The sequence below is a fragment of the Coregonus clupeaformis genome, chromosome 37 (assembly GCF_020615455.1).
Source record: "Coregonus clupeaformis isolate EN_2021a chromosome 37, ASM2061545v1, whole genome shotgun sequence".
NCBI classification, from domain to species: Eukaryota; Metazoa; Chordata; class Actinopteri; order Salmoniformes; family Salmonidae; genus Coregonus; species Coregonus clupeaformis.
This window is the reverse complement of record NC_059228.1, coordinates 8,888,787-8,916,733: the sequence shown is the minus strand read 5'-3', so window position 1 is coordinate 8,916,733 and position 27,947 is coordinate 8,888,787. Positions and strand designations below refer to the sequence as shown.

Genomic DNA, 27,947 nt, shown 5'->3' with positions numbered 1-27,947 from the left:
TGTGTGTGTGTGTGTGTGTGTGTGTGTGTGTGTGTGTGTGTGTGTGTGTCACCCTCTCAAATGTAAAACAATTCCAAACCACATCACATGTTGCTCAACCATCGATACTATGTGATTTTGTCTTAGTAAATGGAATTGACTATTTCAAATGTTCCATGCCCCCCAGTGTAAGCCTTACAATGATAGGAAAATAAAGTGGGTTTTGCAAGGATACTGATTTGCAATAACAAAGCCAGCTTCTTTTGAGGAAAACCGTTTTATGGTCACAGAGTGTACTACCTCCCTAGTCCTGTGGGGCGGTGACACATGCAGATGTGCTCAACTGTCAGCCAGGGCCTATTTGAAGCTCTGCTAATACCCATAAGAACTCCAGAGCAATGTCTGTTTTGCGTCCAAGGTCAATGTTAGTCGATATCAAATATGTTATTTTGGTTAGCTGTACATTGTAACTCGATATTATAGAATAACAGAGGGTTTGCGATGTTTGAAGAGAAGTGGCTGGAAACCATGGGGCCGGGCCAATCTGAATGTTTGTAATAGTTCACATTGTGATCTTTACCCTACTTGGTCCTCATGATTGGTGTCTTGGAGCACATCAATTGAAGTTATTTTTGTTTCTGCACTTTTATAATAATACAGTTGAATGTCTCTGGTGTATGGCTGGTTCCATTCTATAATGGTGCTTTTTGAATTGGACCTCAGAGAAATATCCCAATTGTCTGTGGTGAGAGGGCAAAATGAAAGCCAGGGTTGTTCACCAAATTCAACCAATCAGAACAACACACAAATCCAATGAGACACATATCTAACACCTTGTTCAAACAAGAAAGAGAAACTACAACATCTAAGCCATTTAAGGAAAACATAACTTTTAAAATTGTCATGTCAGCCTATGTTTGAGTGTGTGTGCGCGTGTGTGCGTATGCATGCGTGTACATAATGTGCATGCTCCTCTTGTGGTTTGGAGGGCCTAACCACTCACATGTTAGTACTAACCGGTCCACAACTAACACAGAGAGCGATGACATAGACCATTTGCTCCAGCCCAGCGAGACAATATTCAATTTGTCCGTTCCCCTGAAAGCACATTATCCGAGGAGAACATAATTGATAATGTAAATATACAGTTGGAAGGACACTAGAATTTGGTTATGCACTGTTTACATAATGTACAAATATGTTTTGCCTCTTATTTCCTGGACGTTGTGCAGAGGCCTGAGAGAGGCATGTGGGGGTTGCCGAGCAGCTGCTTTCCTCTGCCTACACAGCGCAGGACACGCTCAAGTTTGCACAAACAGAGGCTGCCTGTCCCTCAGAGGGGGGCTCTGCCCATACAGGGAGGATGGGAAACTCGGAGGAGAGATGTGACAGGACACAGTGCTCTGAACCACATGATTTTTGCATCATAAGTGCAGAGTGCATACTAGTTTTCTGTTAAAGCAAGGTGAGCAACCTTTGTTTTCTTTTTTAGAGTCAAGGCATTTGGAGGTTTGCAAAAAAATATTTTTGAATGAGCTTCTGCTTTTGACAGTCACATTTGTGTTTTCAGGTTTTGATTAATTGATCAATTGTGTCCTCCAAATAGTCTCTCACCCAGCCCCAATTGACTCCGTAACCTTGTGACTGTTTAGATTTTCCTCCCTAGATAGCTTTATATCAGATGGAATTCAAACTGACAGAGCCCCAATAAGATATTGATGTCTAAAACAACAACAATAAAAGTTCTTATTGTTGCTTACTCAGTTTTAGGCTCCCCTCAGCGTTGTGTTAGTGTTGCAGTATTTTCTCACCGAGCTTAGATATAGGCAATTCCACAGTAACAGAATTACACTGAGACTCAGATTTTTCAAACAGAAACCATTGATTTAGCAGTTTAACAAACTATACAACTCTATGCACAATACCTACTTTGAACAATTTACACAGAATATTTCACAAAAACACATTTACTGTAAGAACTGTGCAGATGCAAAGTTTGGTAACAGAATTATGGTAAAATATCCCTCAGTTCTATATGGGACCACGTTTTCCAAAAACTAAATATTTAAACTAAATATCTGCTCCTAATTAAGATTCAAAGATGTTTGCAGAAAGAATGGGTTGTCAGCTATGACATGACACTTTGAGTAAAATCTGTCTTCTCCAGCAGGTGGCGTTTTTCTTTGTCGATTTTTTCCCCTGTCCCTCCGATGAAAAGAAATTGACAACCAATCAAAAACATGTTCTATTGAAGCATTCTTGGTTCTAGGTGCGCAAGGCAGAGTGCACAATAAGCCAGTAAGTTTGCTGAAAAACTGTGGTATATTGGTGGCCACATTAATTATAGCATGACTTGGGAGAATGATGATCCACAACAAACAGCGCATGAGAAGATCATCTTTTCTGGGGGTAAGCCTATCTGTTAATGCCAATACATCCTGACAAAATACACACTGGCCTGCTAATGTGCCTTTCTGGACCTTGTAAACCACGTGTCAAACTCATTCCACAGAGGGCCGAGTGTCTGTGCGTTGTACTTGATTGATGAATTAAGCTCACTAATTAGTAAGGAACTCTCCTCACCTGGTTGTCTAGGTCTTAATTGAAAGGATAAACCAGGGGCCTCCCACATCGCAGTGTTAGAAGCGTCACTACAGACCCGGGTTTGATCCCGGGCTGTATCACAACCGGCCGTAATCGGGAGTCCCATAGGTGTTATGATTTAACTGGATAGAACCCAAATGCAGACAAGTACACCAAGCCAGAGAAGTTTTAACAGGTTTATTATAATGTTCAATAGTCCAGGTTTCCAATAAATGGGGAAGAGCAAGTCCAGGTTACAGGGAGGGTACAGATCCAGGTCAGGGCAGGTGTGGTACCGTAATGTCCTAGTGTCCGTGGTGAGTCCAAAGGAGAGGCCCGATAGTGGAGAGCAGGATGGTGGTGGCAGGAGGAAGCGGAGGCAGGAGTCAGGTTCCAAATATATGGTTGTCTTGACTATGATCTGACGATGAGTGGAAAGTTTGACCGGGTCTTAAAGGCTGAGGTGATTATGGTGAATGAGCTGCAGCTGGAACCCTGACTCCCGCACACCAGACTTCACTCCTGCAATCAAGGACAGACAGAGGGGAGGGGAGAGCAGAGAGAGAGCTACCTAGCAGCAGTAGGCCTAACAGTACCCCCCCTCTACGGACGCCACCTGGCGGCCGACAGGGTTTATCAGGATGTAACCTATGAAACTCACGAACCAGAGCAGGATCCACAATGAAGCTCCTGGGCACCCAGGAACGTTCCTCAGGACCATAACCCTCCCAATCCACCAGGTACTGGAAACCACGACCCCGGCGGCGAACATCCAGAAGTCGCCGGACAGTGTAGACCGGACCCCCACCCACGATCTTGGGCGGAGGAGGGGGGACGAGAGGGCGGGCACAAAGGGCTAACCGACACAGGCTTAATCTGGGAAACATGAAAGGTGGAATGAACCCGTAGGGAGGCAGGAAGCTGTAGCTTAACCGCGCAGGGGTTAACAATAGACAGTATCTTGAACGGTCCTATAAAACGAGGCGCCATCTTCTTCGACTCCACCTTCAATGGAAGGTCCCGTGACTTCAGCCATACCTCTTGACCAGGAGAGTAACCGGGAGCCTGGGACCGGTGACGGTTGGCTTGCCTCTGCATGTACGCCGAAGCTCGGGACAGAGCTACCCTGGCCTTCCTCCAGACCTTGCAGCAGCGGCGCATGTGGGACTGCACCGAGGGTACCGCAAGTTCCCTCTCTTGGGAAGGGAACAGGGGAGGTTGATAACCCAGAGCACACAGAAAAGGAGACAAACCAGAGGAAGCGTTAGTCAAGGTGTTATGAGCATATTCCACCCAGGGGAGCATGGAGCTCCATGACCCAGGGTTAGACCCAGTGACACAGCGAAGTGCGGTCTCCATCTCCTGGTTCGCTCTCTCGGCTTGCCCGTTGGTCTGGGGTGATATCCAGAGGACAGGCTGGATGTAATGCCCAAAGCTTTACAGAAAGCTTTCCACACCTGGGAGACAAACTGGGGACCCCTGTCAGAGACAATATCCGTGGGTAGACCATGAGAGCGGAACACATGTTCAACCAAAATATCAGCCGTCTCTCGGCAGTGGGCAGTTTAGGTAGGGCCAAAAAATTAGCGAACTTAGAAAAGCGATCAATCACCGTAAGAATGACAGTCTTACCAGATGAGGGGGGAAGTCCAGTGACAAAATCCATAGCGATATGCGACCAGGGCCGGCTGGGTATAGGTAGAGGTCGTAGATGACCAGCGCTGGCCTGGGTGGAGTTTTTACTTCGTGCACATACCGTACAAGCAGCAATGAAGGCTCGAGTGTCCGCCTCCATCGTGGCCCACCAGAACTTCCGTCGCACAAAGTCAAGGGTCCGCGAAACTCCAGGGTGACAGGTAAGGGGAGACGAGTGAGCCCACTGAAGTACCTGGGAGCGAGCAGACTCAGGGACAAACATCCGGTTAGGAGGACCCCTCCCAGGGTCAGCTTGATGATGTTGAGCCTGTCTAACAATCCCCTCGATGTCACATGTGATGACTGCAATACTGCAGGTAGGAGGCAAAATGGGTTCAGGGTTACTACCAGTATCAACAGCCGAATGAACACGAGACAGGGCGTCAGGCTTGACGTTGCGTGACCCAGGACGGTAAGACAGAGAAAAATTGAATCTCCCAAAAAATAGTGCCCACCTGGCTTGACGGGGTTGAGCTGCTTCGCTGACTGGAGGTAAGCCAGATTCTTATGATCCGTCCAAACGATGAAGGGTTGTTCCGCCCCCTCCAACCAATGTCGCCACTCCTCGAGAGCCAGCTTAACGGCGAGCAGTTCACGATTTCCAACATCATAATTCCTCTCTGCCTGAGAAAGTTTCCTTGAGAGAAAAGCACAGGGATGCAGTTTGTTATCTTCAGGAGAACGTTGTGACAACACTGCACCTACCCCAGTGTCGGATGCATCCACCTCCACGACAAACTGGCGGTCGGGGTCCGGCTGCATCAGAATGGGAGCCGAGGCGAAGCGATGTTTCAGTTCTTCGAACGCTGATTCGGCCCCCTTCATTCCAAGCGACGGTCGTGAGATGGAGGTGAGAGCGGTGAGTGGCGCCGCAATGCGGCTGTAGTCCTTGATGAACCTCCTATAGAAGTTCGCAAACCCCAGGAATCGTTGAAGTTGTTTGCGGGTAGAGGGAGCTGGCCAGTCCGTGACAGCAGAGATCTTAGCTGGGTCCATCCGCAGCTCCCCCTGAGCTATGATGTAACCCAAAAAGAGGTCTCAGACACATGAAATTCACATTTCTCCATCTTCACAAACAGTTTGTTCTCCAACAACCTTTGCAACACCTGGCGCACATGCAGTTCATGTTCCTGGGAGGACTCTGAGAAAATCAAGATATCATCCAGATAGACAAAAACAAACCGATTCAACATGTCCCCGAAGGACATCATTGACTAGTGCCTGAAAAACAGCAGGGGCATTAGACAACCCAAAAGGCATAACCCGATACTCAAAATGTCCCAAGGGTGTGTTGAAGGCAGTCTTCCATTCATCACCCCTTACGAATGCGCACCAGGTGATACGCATTTCGTAGATCCAGTTTCGTAAAGATGGTAGCACCATGAAGGAGGGGAAAAGCAGAATTAATCAAAGGCAGAGAATACTTGTTCTTAATGGTGATGTTGTTAAGTCCACGGTAATCAATACAGGGTCTGAGGGTCTTATCCTTCTTAGCAACAAAAAAGAATCCCGCTCCTACAGGTGACGAGGAAGGACGCATAATACCTGCCGCCAAGGAGTCCCGAATGTAGTTCTCCATAGCCTCCGTCTCCGGCCGGGAGAGATTGTACAGGCGACTGCTGGGGAGCGGGGCTCCTGGCTGGAGGTCAATGGCGCAGTCGTAAGGCCGGTGAGGAGGAAGAGAAGTAGCTCTGTGTTTGCAGAAAACGGATGCCAGGTCATGATACACGTCAGGAACAGCAGAAAGATCCATGGACTCCAGTGGAGGTTGAGGCACAGTACTGGCAGGAGTCTGAGCAGAACACAAACAATTCACATGACAAAATGTGCTCCATGAAACAATGCTACCTGTCACCCAATCAAGGTGTGGATTGTGTTTTATGAGCCAGGGGATACCAAGGACCAGGGGAGTCTGTGGGCAGTCGATAATATGGAATTGAATGTTCTCCTGATGATTTCCCGACACTCTAAGACAAACAGGAACAGTCTGATGGGTAATGCGGGTCAACAATTGTCCATTTAGACCCTTAGCCTGCAGCGGACAGTCCATAGGAACAGTCTCCAAATCCATTTGTTGAGCCCACTCTCTATCCAAAAAGCTTTCGTCGGCACCAGAGTCAATCAGCGCACTAACAGAGAAATTCTGGGACTGCCACTGGAGGGATGCCTGGAGCAGAATGCGGGGAGAAGAGGAAGAATCCGCTGCTCGGCTCACCAAAACTTCTCCCATAAATGATGAGCCGGCCCTTTTCCCCGGGACGAACTGGGCAGGAAGGAACGAAATGACCAGCTTCTCCACAATACAGGCAGACCCGAGCCTGAATACGACGTGCACGCTCCTCTGAGGACAACCGTGCACGACCCACCTCCATGGCTTCGGGTTCAGTGCTCCTCGTATCGACTCGGGAAGACACGGCTCTCTCCGTAGGGACGATGCAGGGGAGGAGTTTGTTGATGACAGACAGGTTGCTTGGAACTAACACTCCTCTCCCGGGCGGCGCTCCCCGAATCCGATTATCCAACCTGATAGTGAGTGAAATAAGATTATCCAGCGTAGGCGATTCATCATATGACACCAATTCATCTTTTAAAGTCTCAGACAAAGCATTGATGAACACTCCTTGTAATGCCTCGTCATTCCAACCACTCACTGCTGCTAAAGTCCGAAACTCCACTGCCATCTCCGCCACACTACGAGCCCCCTGCCGAAGAGAAAACAACCGTTTCGCAGCCTCCTTGCCTCGTACGGGGTGGTCAAAAACCTTCCTCATCTCCGTGGTGAAGGCCACGTAAGCGTTGCAAATGTCCGACTGACTCTCCCAGACCGCGGATCCCCAGGCACGAGCGGAACCGCTAGTAGAGTTGATAAGGTAGGCAATACGGGCTCTTTCTGAGGCGTAGGTGAGGGGCTGTTGTTCAAACACTAATGAGCATTGAGTCAAAAAATCGCCACAGGTTCCCATGTTCCCGTCATAGCGCTCTGGAGCAGGAACAAAAGGCTCTCTGATCTGGGCTGAAGGGGTAGTAAGGACAGACACTTGATTGGTGAGTAATTGAACCTGATTAAGCAGCACCTGACTGTCCTCAGCAATCGTCTTAAACAGGGTATCATGTTGGCCAAGTAGAATGCCCTGATTGGCTATGGCAGTCCAAATTTGAGTGCACTCTGGGGTGGTATCCGAGCTACTGTCTGCTGGGTTCATCGTTTGGTCAGATCATACTGTTATGATTTAACTGGATAGAACCCAAATGCAGACAAGTACACCAAGCCAGAGAAGTTTTAACAGGTTTATTATAATGTTCAATAGTCCAGGTTTCCAATAAATGGGGAAGAGCAAGTCCAGGTTACAGGGAGGGTACAGATCCAGGTCAGGGCAGGTGTGGTACCGTAATGTCCTAGTGTCCGTGGTGAGTCCAAAGGAGAGGCCCGATAGTGGAGAGCAGGATGGTGGTGGCAGGAGTGAAGCGGAGGCAGGAGTCAGGTTCCAAATATATGGTTGTCTTGACTATGATCTGACGATGAGTGGAAAGTTTGACCGGGTCTTAAAGGCTGAGGTGATTATGGTGAATGAGCTGCAGCTGGAACCCTGACTCCCGCACACCAGACTTCACTCCTGCAATCAAGGACAGACAGAGGGGAGGGGGAGAGCAGAGAGAGAGCTACCTAGCAGCAGTAGGCCTAACAATAGGACGGCGCACAATTGGCCCAGTGTCATCTGGATTAGGGGAGGGTTTGGCCCAGGGGGCTTTACTTGGCTCATTGCGCTCTAGCGACTCCTTGTGGCGGGCTGGGCGCCTGCAGGCTGACCTCGGTCGTCAGGTGAACGGTCTTTCGTCCGACACATTGGCTGCCGGGCTGGCTTCCGGGTTAAGCGGGTGGGTGTTAAGAAGCGTGGTTTGGTGGGTCATGTTTCGGAGGACGCATGACTTGACCTTCGCCTCCCGAGTCCATTGGGGAGTTGCAGCGATGAGACAAGATCGAAATTGGGGAGAAAAATGGGGTGAAATACACAAAGAAATAAAAAAAGAAAGGATAAAATGTAGACCAATCGATTGGTCGAAAGTACAGACGACTCTTGGTAAAGCAATATTTTTGGGGGGCGGGGACAGCCCTAGTAAAAACACTAACTAATTGGTAGGTCTACCTTTACTTGTTACTTCTGTGAACTTTCATTATCCTCCCTCCTCATGAGGGAGAGAAATTTGAAAATATCATAAAGATACAGTATGTGGGTTTTTGGTAACGAAATTACAAGGCTATGTTTCTTAAACTTTAAATTTTTAAAATATATTTTCCTTTATTATTTTCCCCTAACCCCTACCACCCCTCTCCTAATTGGAGTAAACTAATGGACCACAACACTTATATCACTGAGGGTGGAAACCAGAGGACAGGCTGGCCGATGACCCAATGAGTGTGCAGAACGCCTTCCAGAACCGGGACGAGACCTGAGGACCCCGGTCGGAGACCATGTCCACTGGGAGTTCATGGATCCGGAAGACGTGCTGCACCATGAGCTGGGCCGTCTATTTGGCGGAGGGTAGCTTGGGGAGAGGAATGAGGTGGGCGGCTTTGGAAAACCGGTCCACAACTGTCAGTATGGCGGTGTTGCCATCAGACGGGGGAAGACCTGTGACAAATTTCCAGGGATATGTGAGACCAGGGATGATGAGGAACAGGCAGAGGTTGGAGGAGACCAGCCAGAGCTTGCCAAGGAGTCTTGTACTGCGCACAGATCGTGCAGGCGGCGATGAACGTGGAGATGTCAGGAACCATGGTAGGCCACCAAATGCGTTGTCGCACAAAGGCCAGGGTCCGACGGGAGCCCGGGTGGCAGGCACGCCTGGAGGAGTGAGCCCACTCCAGGACCGAGAAGCAGACAGCGTCAGGAACAAACATCCGGTTATCTGGGCCCCCTCCAGATATTCCAAGTTCTTGTGGTCTGTCCACACAATGAACGGATGTTCCGCCCCCTCCAGCCAGTGCCTCCATTCCTCCAACGCCATCTTCACCGCGAGATGCTCACGATTCACCACATCGTAATTCCTCTTCGTGGTGTTGAGGCAATGGGAGAAGAAAGCGCAGGGATGTAACTTGAGGTCCAGGGCCGAACGCTGGGACAGGACCGCCCACAGGAGGCAACTTCTGAGCCCCCAGGAAGAAGACCCGGGGCAGGATGCACTGACTTCAGGCAATGAGATGGCAGAAAGAGAAACCCAATACCACGGGAACCTGAGGAGACTTTATTAGCAGGAATTGGATCGTCTCGCTGTGGTTCCCTGATACTCGTAGGTTGATGGGGGTGGTATTGTGGGTGACACAGCCTATAGAGCGCCTGTCCAGCGCTCTAACGTCCATGGGAATGGAGAGGGGCTGAGTGGGGATGCCCAGCTCGGACGCTAGGATAGCGTCCATATAGCTCTCATCGGCCCCAGAGTCGATGAGTACCCGGAGAGATTTTGACTTGTTCCCCCACAGCAAGATGGCATGAAAGTGGGTGCGAGTAAGGGGAGACAAAAAGTTATCCGTATGGCCCACCAGAGTACTTGCTCCTACCGGTGAGCCTGGTCTTTTAGTGGACAGGTGGACACAAAATGACCAGTAGTCCCGCAATACAGGCAACTCTTCGTGTGAAGCCTGTATTGCCGTTCAGCTGGAGACAGCCTAGCTCTGCCTAGTTGCATCGGCTCGGGAAGAGGTGAATCGGCAGACTTCAGAGACTCTCGGGGGAACTAGGGTTCTCTCGGCAACGGAGCCGTCGTGGGACTTCCGGGATGCCTCGGAGGTGAGGTGGAATCCTTCCTCTATTTCCTTCGTTCCCGTAGTCGCTCATCGATCCGAATGGTCAAGGCGATGAGCGAGTCGATATCCGTCGGTAGTTCCCGGGTTGCAAGCTTGTCCTTTACTTCCTCCGATACTCCGTGCAGGAACGTTTCAAACAGCGCTTCCGGGTTCAAGGCACACTCAGCTACAAACGTGCGGAAATCTGCCACACTGCAGGATTCTTGCCGAAGCTGGAGTAACTTCCGGGTAGCCTCACTCCCGGACAATGGAGCATCAAAAACCTTCTTTACCTCCTGCATGAACTCCTCCAGACTGAAGCATACGGCCGACTGCTGTTCCCACACTGCCGTAGCCCAGGCGAGAGCCCTCCCGGACATCAGTGTGGTGAGGTACGCAATCTTAGAGTGGTCCGAGGGGAAGGAGGAGGGCTGCAGCTCGATGATGAGCGAACACTGAGTGAGAAATGCCCGACAGGTTCCCGACTCTCCAGTGAAGCCTTCCGGGGGAGGTAAGCGGGGTTCTCAGGAAACCGGGGTGGCCAGGGAGGCAGCGCTGCTAACAGACGCGTTACTGAGGGGCTGGGAGATTACCGTCATGGGAGGCTGCCTAACAGACAACCCGCGGAATTGCTCCAGCAATGTGTTATAAGCTCGTTCATGGCGTTCGGTCAAGGTCTGGAACCCTTCCATGAGACCACATAGCAACTACTGGTGCCTTCCAATGGTGGCTCCTTGGGAGGAGATGGCGTTGCGGAGCTGGTCCGAGTCTGCTGGATCAGTCATGGCCAGTTTGTACTATCATGTTTCAGGAGAAGACCCAGATGCAGACAGTGTTGAAGTAACAAAAGTTTATTACAAAAACAGGGGGCAGGCAAACGACAGGTCAGGGGCAGGCAGAGGTCAGTAATTCAGATCGGAGTCCAAAAGGTACAGAACGGCAGGCAGTCCCGGGGTCAGGGCCGGCAGAATGGTCAGTACCGGGAAAACTAGAAAACAGGAACTTGAAAAAAACAGGAGCAAGGGGGAAAACGCTGGTAGGCTTGTCGAAACAAAACGAACTGGCAACAGACAAACAGAGAACACGGGTATAAATACACTGGGGATAATGGGGAAGATGGGCGACACCTGGAGGGGGGTGGAGACAATCATAAAGACAGGTGAAACAGATCAGGGTGTGACAACATAGGCCTCTACTTCCAGCTTATACAGACTATGTCAATTTATGGACACAATGTATTTTACAATAGTTATCTTTTGTTTGTTTTTAATCCCTAAATATAATTGTTGATATTAGTTGGCAGTGCTCTTTTCTTCAACATTATTGTGTTTTGATGTATTTCTAAAACATTTTAAAACGTTTTCATCTGTTTGACCAGAAATCAAATCCATTACGTATGCCTAATTTTTAAGATGGAAAATAGTAGAAACATTTATTAATTTTCCAAAAATATAGAGTCTTAGTTTTTATTTGGCACCCAATTTGATATGCTCCTATGAACTTCACGTTGGTGCTTGTGGGTCCTTTTTACATGGAAATGGTCATCTTAACTGACAAGGCTCAGATTGCTTTGTCTCTATGGACAATTAGCACTGATAAAATGTACCAAAACTGCTCCATGGGGGACCCCAAAAGATAACATCTCTTGAACATTTGATGTGAATTAATTTCACACCACTGTCTCTGTCCTGTCTGCCCTCTCAGAGCTGTGGGGGACATCCTCTTCTCAGTCAGTTCATTGTACTTCCTGCCATGATCAGTGATGGGTCAGACACACACATAGGATTGCTACCGTTCGCCAGCCGTGAGTATTTAGCACCTCTGAACAAGTCCCGCCGGAAGTTTGGACGTATTCACATATAGCCGATCTCGGCAAAGTACTTGAGTTTCAAGTTTTAATGTCACATGCACAAAAAGTACAGTGAAATGCCTTTCTTGCAAGCTCTAACCCCAACAATGCAGTAATCAATAACAATGTAATACTGAAAATAACAAGGTAGAACAAAAACACACAAGATATAAAAATAAGAAGAAAAAAAATAAGAAGAATATGATCAAGTAAGTAGGCATACTATATACAGGGTAAGTTCCAGTACCATATTTACAATGTGCAGGGATACTGGATCGATAGAGCACATTGTAACTATGGTACTGGAACTTATCCTATATATAGTATGCTTACTTACTTTATCGTGTTCTTATTATTTCTTTATTTGTATATCTTGTGTGTTTTTGTTATTTTTAGTATTTAGTAGTACAATTTACAGCTGTTACTTGTTTTATCAGGTTTAGGCTGATTAAGGAGGAAAAGAAGAGACGAAGACAAAAGATTAGTATAAAGCACAGAAAATGGGTTAAGTCATGGATACTGCAGCGATAGGCTCAATGTGCATATCCACATTTTTGCTGTGAGCTGGAATCACATGAAATATCTGATTTCAAGAATGTTGCCCGACTCTTTCCTGAGCAGTTTCACATGTTGAAAGAGTAGGTCACTCCACTCATCCAGAGGCAGAATAAAAACTACAGGGATTGCATCTCGGTGGGAGAACGTCTCATGATAACAATGCGCTTCTTGGCAACAGGTAAGCTAATAACGTTTTCGAAAAACACCACAAACTGGTTTTCATGAGCTATAATAATAGCTAGCTAGTAACGTAAGCTAGTTAACTAACATTTTCAGCCAGGGTAGATAAATAGCTAGCTTAAGCTAGCTAATGTTGTACCTATACCAAAGATGGCATATACTTGTTCAAAACACTTGGATAGATAGCTATCGTCAAACAATGTTGGTTGATTATAACATATGACAATGTTGAATCTTGATACTTGGTTTTGTGTAGTTCTGTAGCTTTGAGGTTGGCCAGACAACATTTGTTTACAATTTCTGTTTTGATCTGCTATCACCTGATGGGTCCACCATTTGTACTGTGAGCAGTTTGATGAGTTAATTTATGTTTGACATGATCTCTGGAGTTGATGTGATAACTCTGGGCTTTCCACCCTCTAAAATGCATTGTGTTTTCTATTCTGTTTTTCAGTGCCCAGACACAGTAGAAGAGTGGTAGGAAGTAGCCCGTGGATTCCAACAGCAATTAGATTTTCCTCTTTGTTTAGGAGCATTGGATGGAAAACATGTAATCACGGTCCGGATCCACATTCTACAATTACAAACACAACTTCTCCATTGTGTTGACTGCACTGGTGGACAGCAATTACAGGTTCCTGTACATTGATGTTGGATGCAATGGACGGGTTTCGAATGGCGGGCTGTTTGGCGGATGTTCTTTACAGGATACCCTGATGAAGAGGACCGCCAACATCCCTGCTCCTGGCACTGACCATCTGGCTCCATACACCATCGTTGCAGATGAGGCATTTCCCCTGAGGCCGTACCTCATGAAGCCATATCCACACAGGCAACTTGAAGACCCCAAAAAGGTATTCAACTACAGGCTGTCGTGCTCGGAGGGTCATGGAAAATGCCTTTGGCAGCCTAGCTAATCATTTCAGAGTCTTCCTGACCATCATCAACCTTCATCTTGAGAGAGTGGAGGAAGTTGTGTCGCTTTACACAACTTCCTGCGGCGTGAGTGCATGGACCGATACGCACATGACATTGTTGACAGGGATGGGGCCAATCATGAAACTATCTCAGGAAGATGGAGACAAGACCCTCTCCTACCGGAGGCCTCTCTGCCATACACCACTAATAAGGAAGTGAGAGCTAAGCAGCACAGAGACACACTCTGAAGTTACTTCATGTCAGACGTTGGTGCAGTGCATTTTCAGTGGGACAAGATAGCTACAGCCTAGCCCATTTGATTAGAAATTATGCCTAGCAGTCACCACCATAGTCATTCATGTGGCATGTTTAAAAGCAAAGAGCATAAATGTTGTTTTGCTCAGTAAGTGAGTGTACACCTTTTTACTTATTCTGTGCTGGTGTTTATGTTGGTTGTAACCCCATGCGAGACAAAAACAACATTAAAATGCTCTTTTGACTCCCTGTCTGCTTCTGGCTTGTTTAGATTTTTGTTGTTCCATCACATGCAATATGTCATAACTTTGTACACAACACTGAGTAAGACTGATCAACAAATTACTCTTTAGCGAGCCTGAATACAATACTAGCCACCCAAGCCTTGATTACCATGTGTATATGATCTACACATCTCCTGGCCCATTAAACTGGAGTGGTTTGTTTTTAATCTACAAATCAAGAACACCTAGAGACTACTTTTGTTTAGCATGTGTATTATGAAGATAGAATTAGGCATGTTCCCCCTTCTTCGGATAGAACTGACTAGCCAGGCAGATCTTAAGAATAGTTACAGATGTAACCTATGCAAAAGTCTGAGCTTCTTTTATTTTGTGATAATTAATTGCATCAGAGACGATGAGTGGTATTTAGTCACTTTTAATTGTGCAAAACTGTATCAGTGACGTTGTTAAAAAAAAAAGAAGTAAAGAATCATGTCAAATAATGAATGACATTAGGCCCATAAATACAAGTGGTGCAACATATCAAGTCACTGCTTGTTTTGTGCAAAACTGAATCGGGTATATAGTAAAAAAAAAAAAAAGAATAACCCCAAATCCACAACCCTGTAATGAAAATGTAAAGGAAAACATTTTACGTATATAAACACGCATTAAGATGGAAAACTTTTCTGTGCAAAATTGTTGATGATCTCATTGCATGGAGATCAGGGCAGCTGCTGGTACATTATCTGCTGCTGCTGGTGCAACTCTTTCAGGTGCATCTTCTGGCAGTATGCCCCAAGCTCATCCACCTGCTGTCGGTAAAAGGCCTTGCGTTCTTCATTCCAGGGTCGGCCAAAGTGGCCCAAGGACTTCACCCACATGGAAAAGGCATCCTCATCAGTGTGACAGAATTTATCCAGGGCCTTCTGGTGCTGAGAGTCCTGGCTGCTACCTTCCCAAACTCATCTTTCTCCTCGTCGTTGCACCTGCGCCTTTTCTTGCTGTTGTGCTTTGGGGTCCTTGTACATGAAGCCACCCCAATCCCAGAGTTGTTGTGGTTGTGCTGACTGGTGCTGGTCCTCATCCGTGGTCGAGGGGGTCCCACTAGGTAGGCTGTAGCTGTCCTCCTCAGGACTATGCCAAGGAAGAAAAAAATTACTTTGCATGTACACTGAACAAAAATATAAAACGCAACATGTAAAGTGTTGCTCCTATGTTTCCATATGCACAAAAAGCTTATTTCTCTAAAATGTTTTGCACAAATTTGTTTACATCCCTGATAGTGAGCATTTCTCCTTTGCCAAGATAATCCATCCACCTGACAGATGTGGCATATCAAGAAGCTGATTAAACAGGATTATCATTACACAGGTGCACCTTGTACTGGGGACAATAAAAGGCCACTTTAAAATGTGCTGTTTTGTAATACAACACAATGCCACAGATGTCTCAAGTTTTTGATGGGGACCATGCAATTGCCATGCTAACTGCAGGAATGTCCACCAGAGATGTTGCCAGAGAATGTAATGTTCATTTCTCTACCATAAGCTGCCTCCAACTTCGTTTTAGAGAATTTGCATCCAACCGGCCTCACAACCGCAGACCACATGTAACCACGCCAGCCCAAAGATATTAAGATCTCCTAGTTATAGCTCAACAATTTCTGCGCCATTTAGAGAGAAAAAAAGCATGCGTTATAGTTACTTGTCTATCTTGTAGAGAAAAGTGTCCACTGTGTCCAGAAGCCAGAGCTGCAGCTATTTAAATATGCACCGGAAGGTTCCCTCTTCTCTTGCTCTCGTTGATCTTTTTTCTCGTGTTCTCTGATGAGAAGGGGGTTGATTACACCGGAAAAAGTACCAGATTTGTTCCTTTTTGTTGTCACTCCTGTCGGCTCCCCCACGTGGTGGTTTGTGCTCTCTGATTGGCTCAAAGTCAAGTTGTCGGCCGCTGAGGAGCATTGTGATTCTACAAGTAGAAACGTCAGGGTCGTCTCTACCAAGTCGGTACACCTTTTGTTCTAGCAAGAGAAGGAAAGGCCTCCTACTGTGATAAGTACCTATCGGCAGTCAGATTCTCGGTGTGTTTCACACTTTAGGAGCAGGACAGTTTCTCTTTAAACTTCTGGCAAAACTCTTATGGTGCTCAGTATCTATTAATGGTCTTTAATGTACTGTATTTATGCTCTCAAAATGTTCTTTGAATGTAATTTTGTTATGAATGTGTGTCCATTTTGACTGTGTGGATCCCACGCCATGACATTTCCAACATAACCACTTCACACAGCCCCCCCGGCTTGGCCGGTTAGCAATTTGCCTTTTAAGCACAATGCATTGTGGGATCCTACTGCTTAAACCTGGGGCATTAGAATGGAGGATACATTCCTGATGGCAATATAATTGCCCTCTCGTCAGAGGTGACTCGTGAACATCCCAATTACCACTCTTACCAAACCTCTGCCATCACTCTTGAGAGTGGAAGGAAGACTACCTTGTTAAAGAACGGGTGGAGGAAGAAGAGCGAGTGATTTGACCTTGGCCATCTGTCTGTAGGAGAGTGCCAATAGGAGAAATGCGACATGCATGTAAAGCAGCAGGCCCCGTCTGAATGCAGACTCACTGCCATGCTCCACCACGCACTGCACGGTCATACTGCCAGGCCAGCCCTGCAGCAGACAGGATGATAGAAGGTCTGACAAGAGCAATCAATATTTTAACAGATATGAAATCCAAAAAATGACATTTGAGGTGTATTTGAAATGATGTGGATCTTGGCTGAGGAACAAGCGTGACATCAATCATTACACACTCGTCCTCTCTTAGCCTACAGCTCTGAAGGGGAGGAGGGCCAGTAGAGAGGGGTTGGACTGGGTATCTCAGTATTCAAAGTCAAAATAATGTACTGCTGTATTCCTCCCCAGGAGTGGAAATCAATGGGAAAACTTTGCAGAGCTCCTGGACTGTCCATTCTGTGTTGGCAGGCAGGGTGTGCGTGCGTGCTGTTGGACAATGACTGGTGTTTTACTGCCGTGTGTGTGTGGAGTTTATATTGTCTGATATGTTTGTTTGTTTCACTAGAACAGCAGGTAACACAGACCCCCATCTTTGTCCTAACGAGTCCCTCTGGACTCTCCAACACAACACTGACTGAATAGCTAATGTTTTTCACTATGTATGTGTGAGTGTGTGTGTGTGTGTGTGTGTGTGTGTGTGTGTGTGTGTGTGTGTCTGTGTCTGTGTCTGTGCACTGCATTCGTCCTTGCTTTTGTGTCAGTGTGTCTGTGATAGTGGGTTATCTGGACCCCTCCTGGAGGCTCAGTGTGTTATGACTAGCGGTGTAACGGTACACGTGTTGGTACCGAACCATTCGAATGGGGACCTCGGTTCGGTCCTAACTGTGAACCCAAATGAATACATAAACAAATACACATAAATATATATATGCAGTACCAGTCAAAAGTTTGGACACACCTACTCATTCAAGGGTTTTTCTTTATTTTTAGTATTTTATACATTGTAGAATAATAATGAAGACATCAAAACTATGAAATAACCCATGGAATCAGGTAGTAACCAAAAAAGCCTAAAACAAATCAAAATATATTTTATATTTGAGATTCTTCAAAGTAGCCACCCTTTGCCTTGATGACAGCTTTGCACACTCTTGGCATTCTCTCAACCAGCATCACCTGAAAGGCTTTTCCAACAGTCTTGAAGGAGTTCCCACATATGCTGAGCACTTGTTGTGTGAGAATGTGATTTGAAGGAGCCAGGCGCAGGAGGGTTAATCACAGAATACAGAGTTTATTCCGTAGTACACAGTTACGCTGGATAGTGTCAACAGTCCAGAGCGCAAAACAGGCGCACTGGAACAAATACAGGCACAAAGGGAAAATATACTCCATCAATACAAAGTACAGGTAGCTCCACCAAGGACTCATCTCACATGAAACAATCACCCACAAGGACAAGGGGGCAGAGGGAAAACGTATACATGTACTAATGAGGGGAATATGAACCAGGTGTGTGTAATTGACAAGACAAGACATATGGAATGATGAGATATGGAGCGGCAGTGGCTAGAAGGCCGGTGATGACGAACACCGAAGCCTGCCCGAACAAGGAGGGGAGGCAGCTTCGGAGGAAGTCGTGACATGTTGGCTGCTTTTCCTTCACTCTGTGGTCCAACTCATCCTAAACCATCTCAATTGGGTTGAGGTCGGGTGATTGTGGAGGCCAGGTCATCTGATGCAGCACTCCATCACTCTCCTTCTTGGTCAAATAGCCCTTACACAGCCTGAAGGTGTGTTGGGTCATTGTCCTGTTGAAAAACAAATGATAGTCCCACTAAGCCCAAACCAGATGGGATGGTGTGTCGCTGCAGAATGCTGTGGTAGCCATGCTGGTTAAGTGTGCCTTGAATTCTAAATAAATCACAGACAGTGTCACCAGCAAAGCACCCCCACACCATCACACCTCCTCCTCCATGCTTCACGGTGGGCACTACATGTGCGGAGATCATCCATTCACCTACACTGCGTCTCACAAAGACACAGCGGTTGGAACCAAAAATCTCCAATTTGGACTCCAGACCAAAGGACAGATTTCCACCGGTCTAATATCCATTGCTCATGTTACTTAGCCCAAGCAAGTCTCTTCTTCTTATTGGTGTCCTTTAGTAGTGGTTTCTTTGTGTCACAGCGACGTGTATGCGGTAGGCAAAGTCAAGAGCAGGACACCGAGCTACTGGCAGATACTTTACTGGATACAGTGCAAATACAAAGTACAAAGGCAACCTCATACAGAGAGGAAATAATACGACCCGCACACAAGGGCAACTGCCGCAAAGACCAAAACAATTACGCACAATACACAATGAGAAACAGAGGGTTATAAAGGGAACACAATAAAACATAATGGGAAACAGGTGTGAACAATAAAGACCAAACAAGACAAACACCGAAACATAGATCGGCAGCAGCTAGTACTCCGGGGACGACGAACGCCGAAGCCTGCCCGAGCAAGGAGGAGGAGCAGCCTCGGCTGAATCCATGACAGTACCCCCCTTGACACGCGGCTCCAGCCGTGCGCCGACCCCGGCCTCGGGGACGGCCAGGAGGACGCGGAGCAGGGCGAGTCGGATGACTCCGGTGGAAATCCCTTAACATGGAGGGATCTAGGATGTCCCTCCTAGGGACCCAGCACCGTTCCTCCGGACCGTACCCCTCCCACTCCACGAGATACTGCAGGCCCCCCATCCGACGCCTCGAATCCAAGATGGAACGGACTGAGTACGCTGGAGCCCCCTCGATGTCCAACGGGGGCGGAGGAGCCTCTCGTACCTCACTCTCCTGGAGTGGACCAGCTACTACCGGCCTGAGGAGAGACACATGGAACGAGGGGTTAATGCGGTAATTAATGGGCAGTTGTAACCTATAACATACCTCGTTCAATCTCCTCAGGACTTTAAATGGCCCCACAAACCGCTGACCCAGCTTCCGGCAGGGCAGGCGAAGGGGCAGGTTTCGGGTCGAGAGCCAGACCCGATCTCCCGGTGCATACACCGGAGCCTCACTGCGGTGGCGATCGGCGCTCGCCTTTTGCCGCCTGATCGCTCGCTGTAGATGGACATGCGCAGCGTTCCAGGTTTCCTCCGAGCGCCGAAACCACTCGTCCACCGCAGGGGCTTCGATCTGGCTCTAATGCCAAGGTGCCAGGACCGGCTGATAACCTAGCACACACTGAAAAGGCGTAAGGTTAGTTGAGGAGTGGCGAAGTGAGTTTTGGGCTATCTCTGCCCAGGGGATATATTCCGACCACTCCCCCTGCCGGTCCTGGCAATAGGACCTCAGAAACCTACCCACATCCTGGTTCACTCTCTCCACCTGCCCATTGCTCTCGGGGTGAAAACCTGAGGTAAGGCTAATCGAGACCCCCAGATGTTCCATAAACGCCCTCCAGACTCTAGAGGTGAACTGGGGACCCCGATCAGACACTATATCCTCAGGTACCCCGTAGTGCCGGAAGACGTGTGTAAACAGGGCGTCAGCAGTTTGTAGGGCTGTAGGGAGACCTGGCATAGGAATGAAACGGCAGGCCTTTGAAAACCGATCCACAACGACCAAGATCGTCGTATTCCCCTGGGAAGGGGGAAGGTCCGTGACAAAATCCACCGAGAGGTGAGACCACGGTCGTTGTGGAACGGGTAGGGGTTGTAATTTCCCTCTGGGTAGGTGTCTAGGCGCCTTACACTGAGCGCACACCGAGCAGGAGGAAACATAAACCCTCACGTCCTTAGCCAAAGTGGGCCACCAGTACTTTCCACTAAGGCAGTGCACTGTCCGACCAATACCAGGATGGCCAGAGGAAGGTGACATGTGAGCCCAATATATTAATCGATCACGAACCTCGAGCGGCACGTACTTCCGACCCTCTGGACACTGTGGGGGAGTAGGATTGGTACGTAATGCCCGCTCGATGTCCGCATCAACCTCCCATACCACCGGTGCCACCAGACAAGACTCCGGAAGTATGGGAGTAGGCTCAATGGACCTCTCCTCTGTGTCATATAGTCGGGACAGGGCGTCTGCCTTAGCGTTCTGTGACCCTGGTCTATAGGTGAGCGTAAATACAAATCGGGTGATAAACATAGCCCACCTAGCCTGGCGAGGGTTCAGCCTCCTCGCCGCCTGGATGTACTCCAGGTTACGATGGTCAGTCAAAATGAGAAAAGGGTGTTTAGCCCCCTCAAGCCAATGCCTCCACACCTTCAGGGCTTGCACCACAGCTAACAGCTCCCTGTCCCCCACATCATAATTGCGCTCCGCCGGACTGAGCTTCTTAGAAAAGAAAGCACAGGGGCGGAGTTTAGGTGGCGTACCCGAGGGCTGAGACAGTACAGCACCGATCCCAGCCTCGGATGCATCCACCTCAACTTGGAACGCCAAAGAGGGATCCGGATGTGCCAGCACCGGAGCCGAGGTAAACAGGTCCTTCAGATGCCTAAAAGCCCTGTCCGCCTCAGCCAACCACTGCAGATGCACCGGACCCCCTTAGGAGGGAGGTAATGGGAGCTGCTACCTGCCCAAAGCCCCGGATAAACCTATGGTAGTAATTGGCAAAACCCAAGAACCGCTGCACCTCCTTCACCGTGGAGGGAGTCTGCCAATTGCGCACGGCTGAAACACGGTCAATCTCCATCTCCACCCCTGACGCGGACAACCGGTGTCCCAGGAAGGAGATGGACTCCTGGAAGAACAGACATTTCTCCGCCTTTGCATACAGGTCATGCTCCAACAGTCTACCAAGCACCCGACGAACCAGGGACACATGCTCTGCACGGGTAGCGGAGTATATTAGAATGTCATCAATATACACCACTACACCCTGTCCATACAAGTCCCGGAAAATCTCATCCACAAACGATTGGAAGACTGAAGGAGCATTCATTAAACCGTATGGCATGACAAGGTACTCATAGTGACCCGAGGTGGTACTGAATGCTGTCTTCCACTCATCTACCTGCCTAATGCACACCAGGTTGTACGCGCTCCTGAGATCCAATTTTGTGAAGAATCGCGCCCCGTGTAATGACTCCGTCATACTAGCAATCAGAGGGAGAGGATAGCTGTATTTGATGGTGATCTGATTGAGACCACGGTTGTCAATACACGGGCGTAAACCCCCATCTTTCTTCTTCACAAAAAAGAAACTAGAGGACGCAGGGGAAGTGGACGGCCGTATGTATCCCTGTCTCAGCGATTCGGCGACATATGTTTCCATAGCCGCCGTCTCCTCCTGAGACAGAGGATACACATGACTACGGGGAAGCGCAGCGCCTACTTGGAGGTTTATCGCACAATCCCCCTGTCGATGGGGTGGTAATAGAGTCGCCTTCTTTTTACAGAAGGCGAGAGCCAAATCGGCATATTCAGGTGGAATGTGCATGGTGGGAACTTGGTTCGGACTTTCCACCATCGTGGCCCCTACGGAAACACCCACACACCTCCCGACACACTGATCAGACCATCCCTTGAGAGCCCTCTGTTGCCATGAAATGTTGGGGTCATGAGACGTCAACCAGGGAAGCCCCAACACCACGGGAAACGCAGGAGAGTCAATCAAATACAACCGAATTATCTCCTCATGGCCCTCCTGCGTTTTCATCCTGAGTGGCGCCGTGACCTCCCTAATCAACCCAGACCCCAAAGGGCGGCTATCTAGGGCATGGATAGGGAAGGGCACATCCACTGGAACTATAGGAATCCCTAACTTATGGGTGAACTGACGATCGATAAAATTCCCAGCTGCGCCTGAATCGACTAGCGCCTTATGCTGGGAATGAGGAGAAACCTCGGGAAACACAACTTTAATACACATATGCGCAACAGGGAGCTCTGGGTGAGTTGGGCGCCTACTCACCTGGAATAACTCATCAGTGCGTGGCCTACTGCCTCGATTCCGAGGAGACCCTCCCCAACACCGATCAGCAGTGTGTCCTCTGCGGCCACAGTTGGTGCAGGGGACGGCCTCTCTCCTGGTCTCTCTCCTAGTACCAGCACCTCCGAGCTCCATAGGGGTCGGCTCGGAAGTGCTGGGGGATGGAATGGACGGCCCCGAGTCCGGACGTCCGCGGGTAGCCAACAGGGTGTCCAGGCGAATCGACATGTCCACCAGTTGATCTAAGTTTAGGTTGGTGTCCCTGCAGGCCAATTTCCGACGCACATCCTCCCTCAGGCTACATCTGTAGTGGTCGATGAGGGCCCTCTCATTCCAGCCCGCGTTGGCAGCCAGCGTCCGGAAGTCCAGTGCGAACTCCTGCGCGCTCCTCCTCCCCTGTCGGAGGTGGAATAGACGTTCACCCGCCGCTTTACCCTCTGGTGGATGATCGAATACTGCCCTGAAGCGGCGGGTGAACTCCGCATAGTTGACAGTAGCGGCGTCTATTCCCCCCCACTCGGCGTTGGCCCACTCCAGCGCCTTGCCGGACAGACAGGAGATGAGGGCGGACACGCTCTCGTATCCCGAGGGCACCGGGTGGATGGTTGCCAGGTAGAGTTCCACCTGGAGCAGGCAGCTGTGCCATCATAAGCCCTCGGGAGCGAGAGCCGAATCCCACTGGACCCCGGAGATGAAGCGATGGGCATAGCTGATGGTGGTGGTATCGTCAGAGGAGGGGTAGGCCAACTTCTTCTTTCCCATCGCTCCACGGTTTTCACCACCTGTTCCATGGCGGTGCCGAGAGCCTGGATCATGGCCGCTTGTTGTTCTTCGCGCTCTTCTATTGATCCAGCTGGCACTGCCGCTCCTGCTGACTCCATGTCTAATGGTGCGTAATTCTGTCACAGCGACGTGTATGCGGTAGGCGAAGTCAAGAGCAGGACACCGAGCTACTGGCAGATACTTTACTGGATACAGTGCAAATACAAAGTACAAAGGCAACCGCATACAGAGAGGAAATATTACGACCCGCACACAAGGACAACTGCCACAAAGACCAAAACAATTACACACAATACACAATGAGAAACAGAGGGTTATAAAGGGAACACAATAAAACATAATGGGAAACAGGTGTAAACAATAAAGACCAAACAAGACAAACAACGAAACATAGATCGGCAGCAGCTAGTACTCCGGGGACGACGAACACCGAAGCCTGCCCGAGCAAGGAGGAGGAGCAGCCTCGGCTGAATCCGTGACACTTTGCAGCAATTCGACCATGAAGGCCTGATTCACGCAGTCTCCTCTGAACAGTTGATGTTGAGATGTGTCTGTTACTTGAACTCTGTGAAGCATTTATTTGGGCTGCAATTTCTGAGGCTGGGAACTCTAATGAACTTACCCTCTGCAGCATAGGTAACTCTGGGTCTTCCATTCCTGTGGTGGTCCTCATGAGAGCCAGTTTCATCATAACGCTTGATGGTTGTTGCGACTGCACTTGAAGAAACTTTAAAAGTCCTTCACATTTTCCAGATTGACTGACCTTCATATCTTAAATTAATGATGAACTGTCGTTTCTTTTTGCTTATTTGAGCTGTTCTTGACATAATATAGACTTGGTCTTTTACCAAATAGAGCTATCTTCTGTATACCACCCCTACCTTGTCACAACACAACTGAATGGCTCAAACGCATTAAGAAGGAAATAAATTCCACAAATTAACATTTAACAAGGCACACCTGTTAATTGAAATGCATTCCAGGTGACTACCTCATGAAGCTGGTTGAAAGAATGCCAAGAGTGTGCAAAGCTGTCATCAAGGCAAAGGGTGGCTACTTTGAAGAATCTCAAATATAAAATATATTTTGATTTGTTTAAGGCTTTTTTGGTTACTACATGATTCCAGATGTGTTATTTCATAGTTTTGATGTCTTCATTATTATTCTACAATGTAGAAAATAGTAAAAATAACAAAAAACCCTGGAATGAGTAGGTGTGTCCAAACTTTTGACTGGTACTGTATATTTATATAAAAAAATAATATGCTATGCTTATACTGCGTTGTATGCCCCTTGAGTAAATCTGAGCTGAAAAAACATTGTAGGCTATTCTGTTAAAACTAGAGCCTATGCGCACGTTGTAATCCATATCTGTATCTTAATTGGCACATTTCAAACTATCCTTTCGTGAGGCGCATCGGGAACTAGTTCTGTACGATGGCAAGTGGTGGGGTCGAGAAACCAGAATTCGAGGATCCTCCATCATCGTTTAGATCTCCAGTTTGAGAACAAAAAAAATTTGATTTTGAAAGTGAAAACCTGAAAAACAGGGAAAATCTGAAACCTGGAAAAACGAAACGGAGGAAAACTAAATTGGCAAAAATAAAACTGATTTTATAGGGCACTACATGGCTCATGATCTATTCCTGGGTTAATTTTTTAACTCCCCCCCCCCATAAATGTATTACAGTAACTGTTGGCATTAATTTTCCCACTGTACCGAAACCGAACTGAACCGTGACCCCAAATCCTCAATACGTACTGAAAAATAAAGTGCTACTTTACCCTTGAAATATATATTTCAACTATAAAAGAAAGTGATATCCACATAGGGTCCAGGGGCAAATCTGTATATATTGCCTTATATCCCTGTGGAGCACATCATTGATTTGTTTACGGTTCATTGTGCTAGTTGTAGATGATTGAATTGTGCTGAATTGGTGATGTATTTGGTGTGTTCTCCAAGGATGATATAAAGAAGACCGTAATGCATCCGAGATGGGATATTTACGGCAAGATCTAATCAGAGATAAATACAAATCTCTCACCAAGTTATTGACAGGATGCATAATTTATTGGACATTTGTGTTAAATCACCCCACAGGGCTGTATTTCTGTGGTATTTACTCAAATGTCCCTAAGGTCACCATCTCACAGTTCACCTTTCCATTCTTCTGTCCACAGGATCCTCAGTAACAACAAGATCTCACTGCTGAGAAACGCATCCTTCTTTGGCCTGACAATCCTAGAGAAACTGTAAGTAAGCCATCTGCTACAGGGAATTTTTCTGTTTGTCCTCCCCTGAGCCATAATAGCTGTCATCATGAAAATGATGCCTGCGCTGTGGAAGGTGCTAAGGGACAGCCATGGGGGCTAGTGTAACGCTCAAGGGGCGGTTGTTGTTAATGCTAGCCCAAATCAAGTCGTTGACTGCTTCCACCTTCAAGCCACCACACTTAACCTCAATTGCCTGAGTCAATGTCTTAAAATGCATAATAGAAAGCAGGAGATAATCCATTAGATAAATTGTAAGTCGGTACAATTTGGCTTTGTATTGTGACGGGACACTGATTGTGATGATAACTCTGCTGTCAGTTGAGATGTCACCGTGGTGTGCATACAAAGTAATTTCTAAGTCAAATTTCTCCTCGTAGACAAAAAACTATATAATATCAAATATATAACATACAGTGGGGCAAAAAAGTATTTAGTCAGCCACCAATTGTGCAAGTTCTCCCACTTAAAAAGATGAGAGAGGCCTGTACATTTCATCATAGGTACACGTCAACTATGACAGACAAAATGAGAAAGAAAATCCAGAAAATCACATTGTAGGATTTTTTATGAATTTATTAGCAAATTATGGTGGAAAATAAGTATTTGGTCACCTACAAACAAGCAAGATTTCTGGCTCTCATAGACCTGTAACTTCTTCTTTAAGAGGCTCTTCTGTCCTCCACTCGTTACCTGTATTAATGGCACCTGTTTGAACTTGTTATCAGTATAAAAGACACCTGTCCACAACCTCAAACAGTCACACTCCAAACTCCACTATGGCCAAGACCAAAGAGCTGTCAAAGGACACCAGAAACAAAATTGTAGACCTGCACCAGGCTGGGAAGACTGAATCTGCAATAGGTAAGCAGCTTGGTTTGAAGAAATCAACTGTGGGAGCAAATATTAGGAAATGGAAGACATACAAGACCACTGATAATCTCCCTCGATCTGGGGCTCCACGCAAGATCTCACCCTGGAGAAGTACAGATCAGGGTTGGGTTGTAAAAAAATATCCGAAACTTTGAACATCCCACGGAGCACCAGTAAATCCATTATTTATTTTTATAACCCAACCCTGATCTGTACTCCTGTCTAACTGATGGGATACACAAGCTAAATTCCTTGCCAAATGACAATAGTCTTATCACAAATTCAAAATGGACTGGTTGATTGAAGTAGGAAAATATGTGTTTCAACAACGAGCTGCAGGTTTGGAATAATTGTGTCCTGTCTATTTTCCGCTTAGGCTACTTTGTACCTGTGATGGGTGATTTGAATGAGTAAAAAGGTAAATCACAGAATACAGAGTTTATTCCTGAATACAGAGTTACGCAGAAATGGGTGAAACAGTCCAGTGCGCCTGGAACCAAACAGGCACACAGGGAAAATATACCCCAGCAATACAAAATACACGAAGCTCAACCGAGCTACACTCTCCTCACAATAAACAATCACCCACAAGGACAAGTGGGCAGAGGGAACACTTATACACGTACTAATGAGGGGATATGAACCAGGTGTGTGTAATAGACAAGACAAAACAAATGGAATGATGAGATGAGAAGCGACAGTGGCTAGAAGGCCGGTGACGACGAACGCCTAAGCCTGCCCGAACCAGGAGAGGAGGCAGCTTCAGAGGAAGTCGTGACTGTACCATTTAGAATTGGGTTAGCCTAGGCCCTAGACTATAACCCCCCTAAACATAGACAGGTTCCACACTGAAAATACGCAAAACATTAGTTTAATAAAGACAAAGAGCATATTTTTATCAGAATCATTAAGCCTAGGCCTACTCACCAAATGGATGTCGTAGCCGTAATTCTTCACCATGCAGTGATCAATGTGGAATTATAAATCCATTTTTAAACTTCCAAAGAACAGGTAGAATAAACTAAATTTTATGTCTGTATATCGAAAAGAAGACCGATTTAATTTTGTAACCCTGAAAAAAGTTTCAGATGAGCACTCTTTGAGAATAACTGTTGTGCATCACATCGCAGTTGCAACTTTTTTCATTTGGAAAAATATTTGTATGTTTTATTCAGTTATAAAATAGGTATCTTGACTGTGATAAGGGCTCCGAGAAATAAGAGCATCTTGTATGCTAAATTAACATAACAAGGCTATGCCATTGCACAGCCATTGGCTTCTACAAGCAAGCGCCACTGCTGAGGTTACTGCCTTTTTGAAGATTGTGTTCCACAATATAATATAACCAGTTGATATTACAGTTTCATTAATAAAATTAATATTCAATGGCACTTTTTTATTGACTGAATATATATGGGGCAATTTAGCAATTAGGATTTGTTAACTGTAATGGTTATAGTCCCCTGTAGCTCAGTTGGTAGAGCATGGCGCTTGCAACGCCAGGGTTGTGGGTTCATTTCCCATGGGGGGCCAGTATGAGAATGTATGCACTC

The 27,947-nt window shown here is 47.2% G+C and overlaps 1 protein-coding gene across 1 annotated transcript in view; it reads left to right on the top strand.

The window, feature by feature from the left end:
• LOC121553288 (adhesion G protein-coupled receptor A2-like) overlaps positions 1-27,947 on the top strand; it is a 122,405-nt gene that overhangs the window by 16,241 nt on the left and 78,217 nt on the right. The window contains exon 2 of the mRNA XM_041866311.2: positions 25,432-25,503. Coding sequence (XP_041722245.2) covers positions 25,432-25,503 — 72 coding nt within the window. The remainder of the gene's footprint in view (positions 1-25,431; positions 25,504-27,947) is intronic.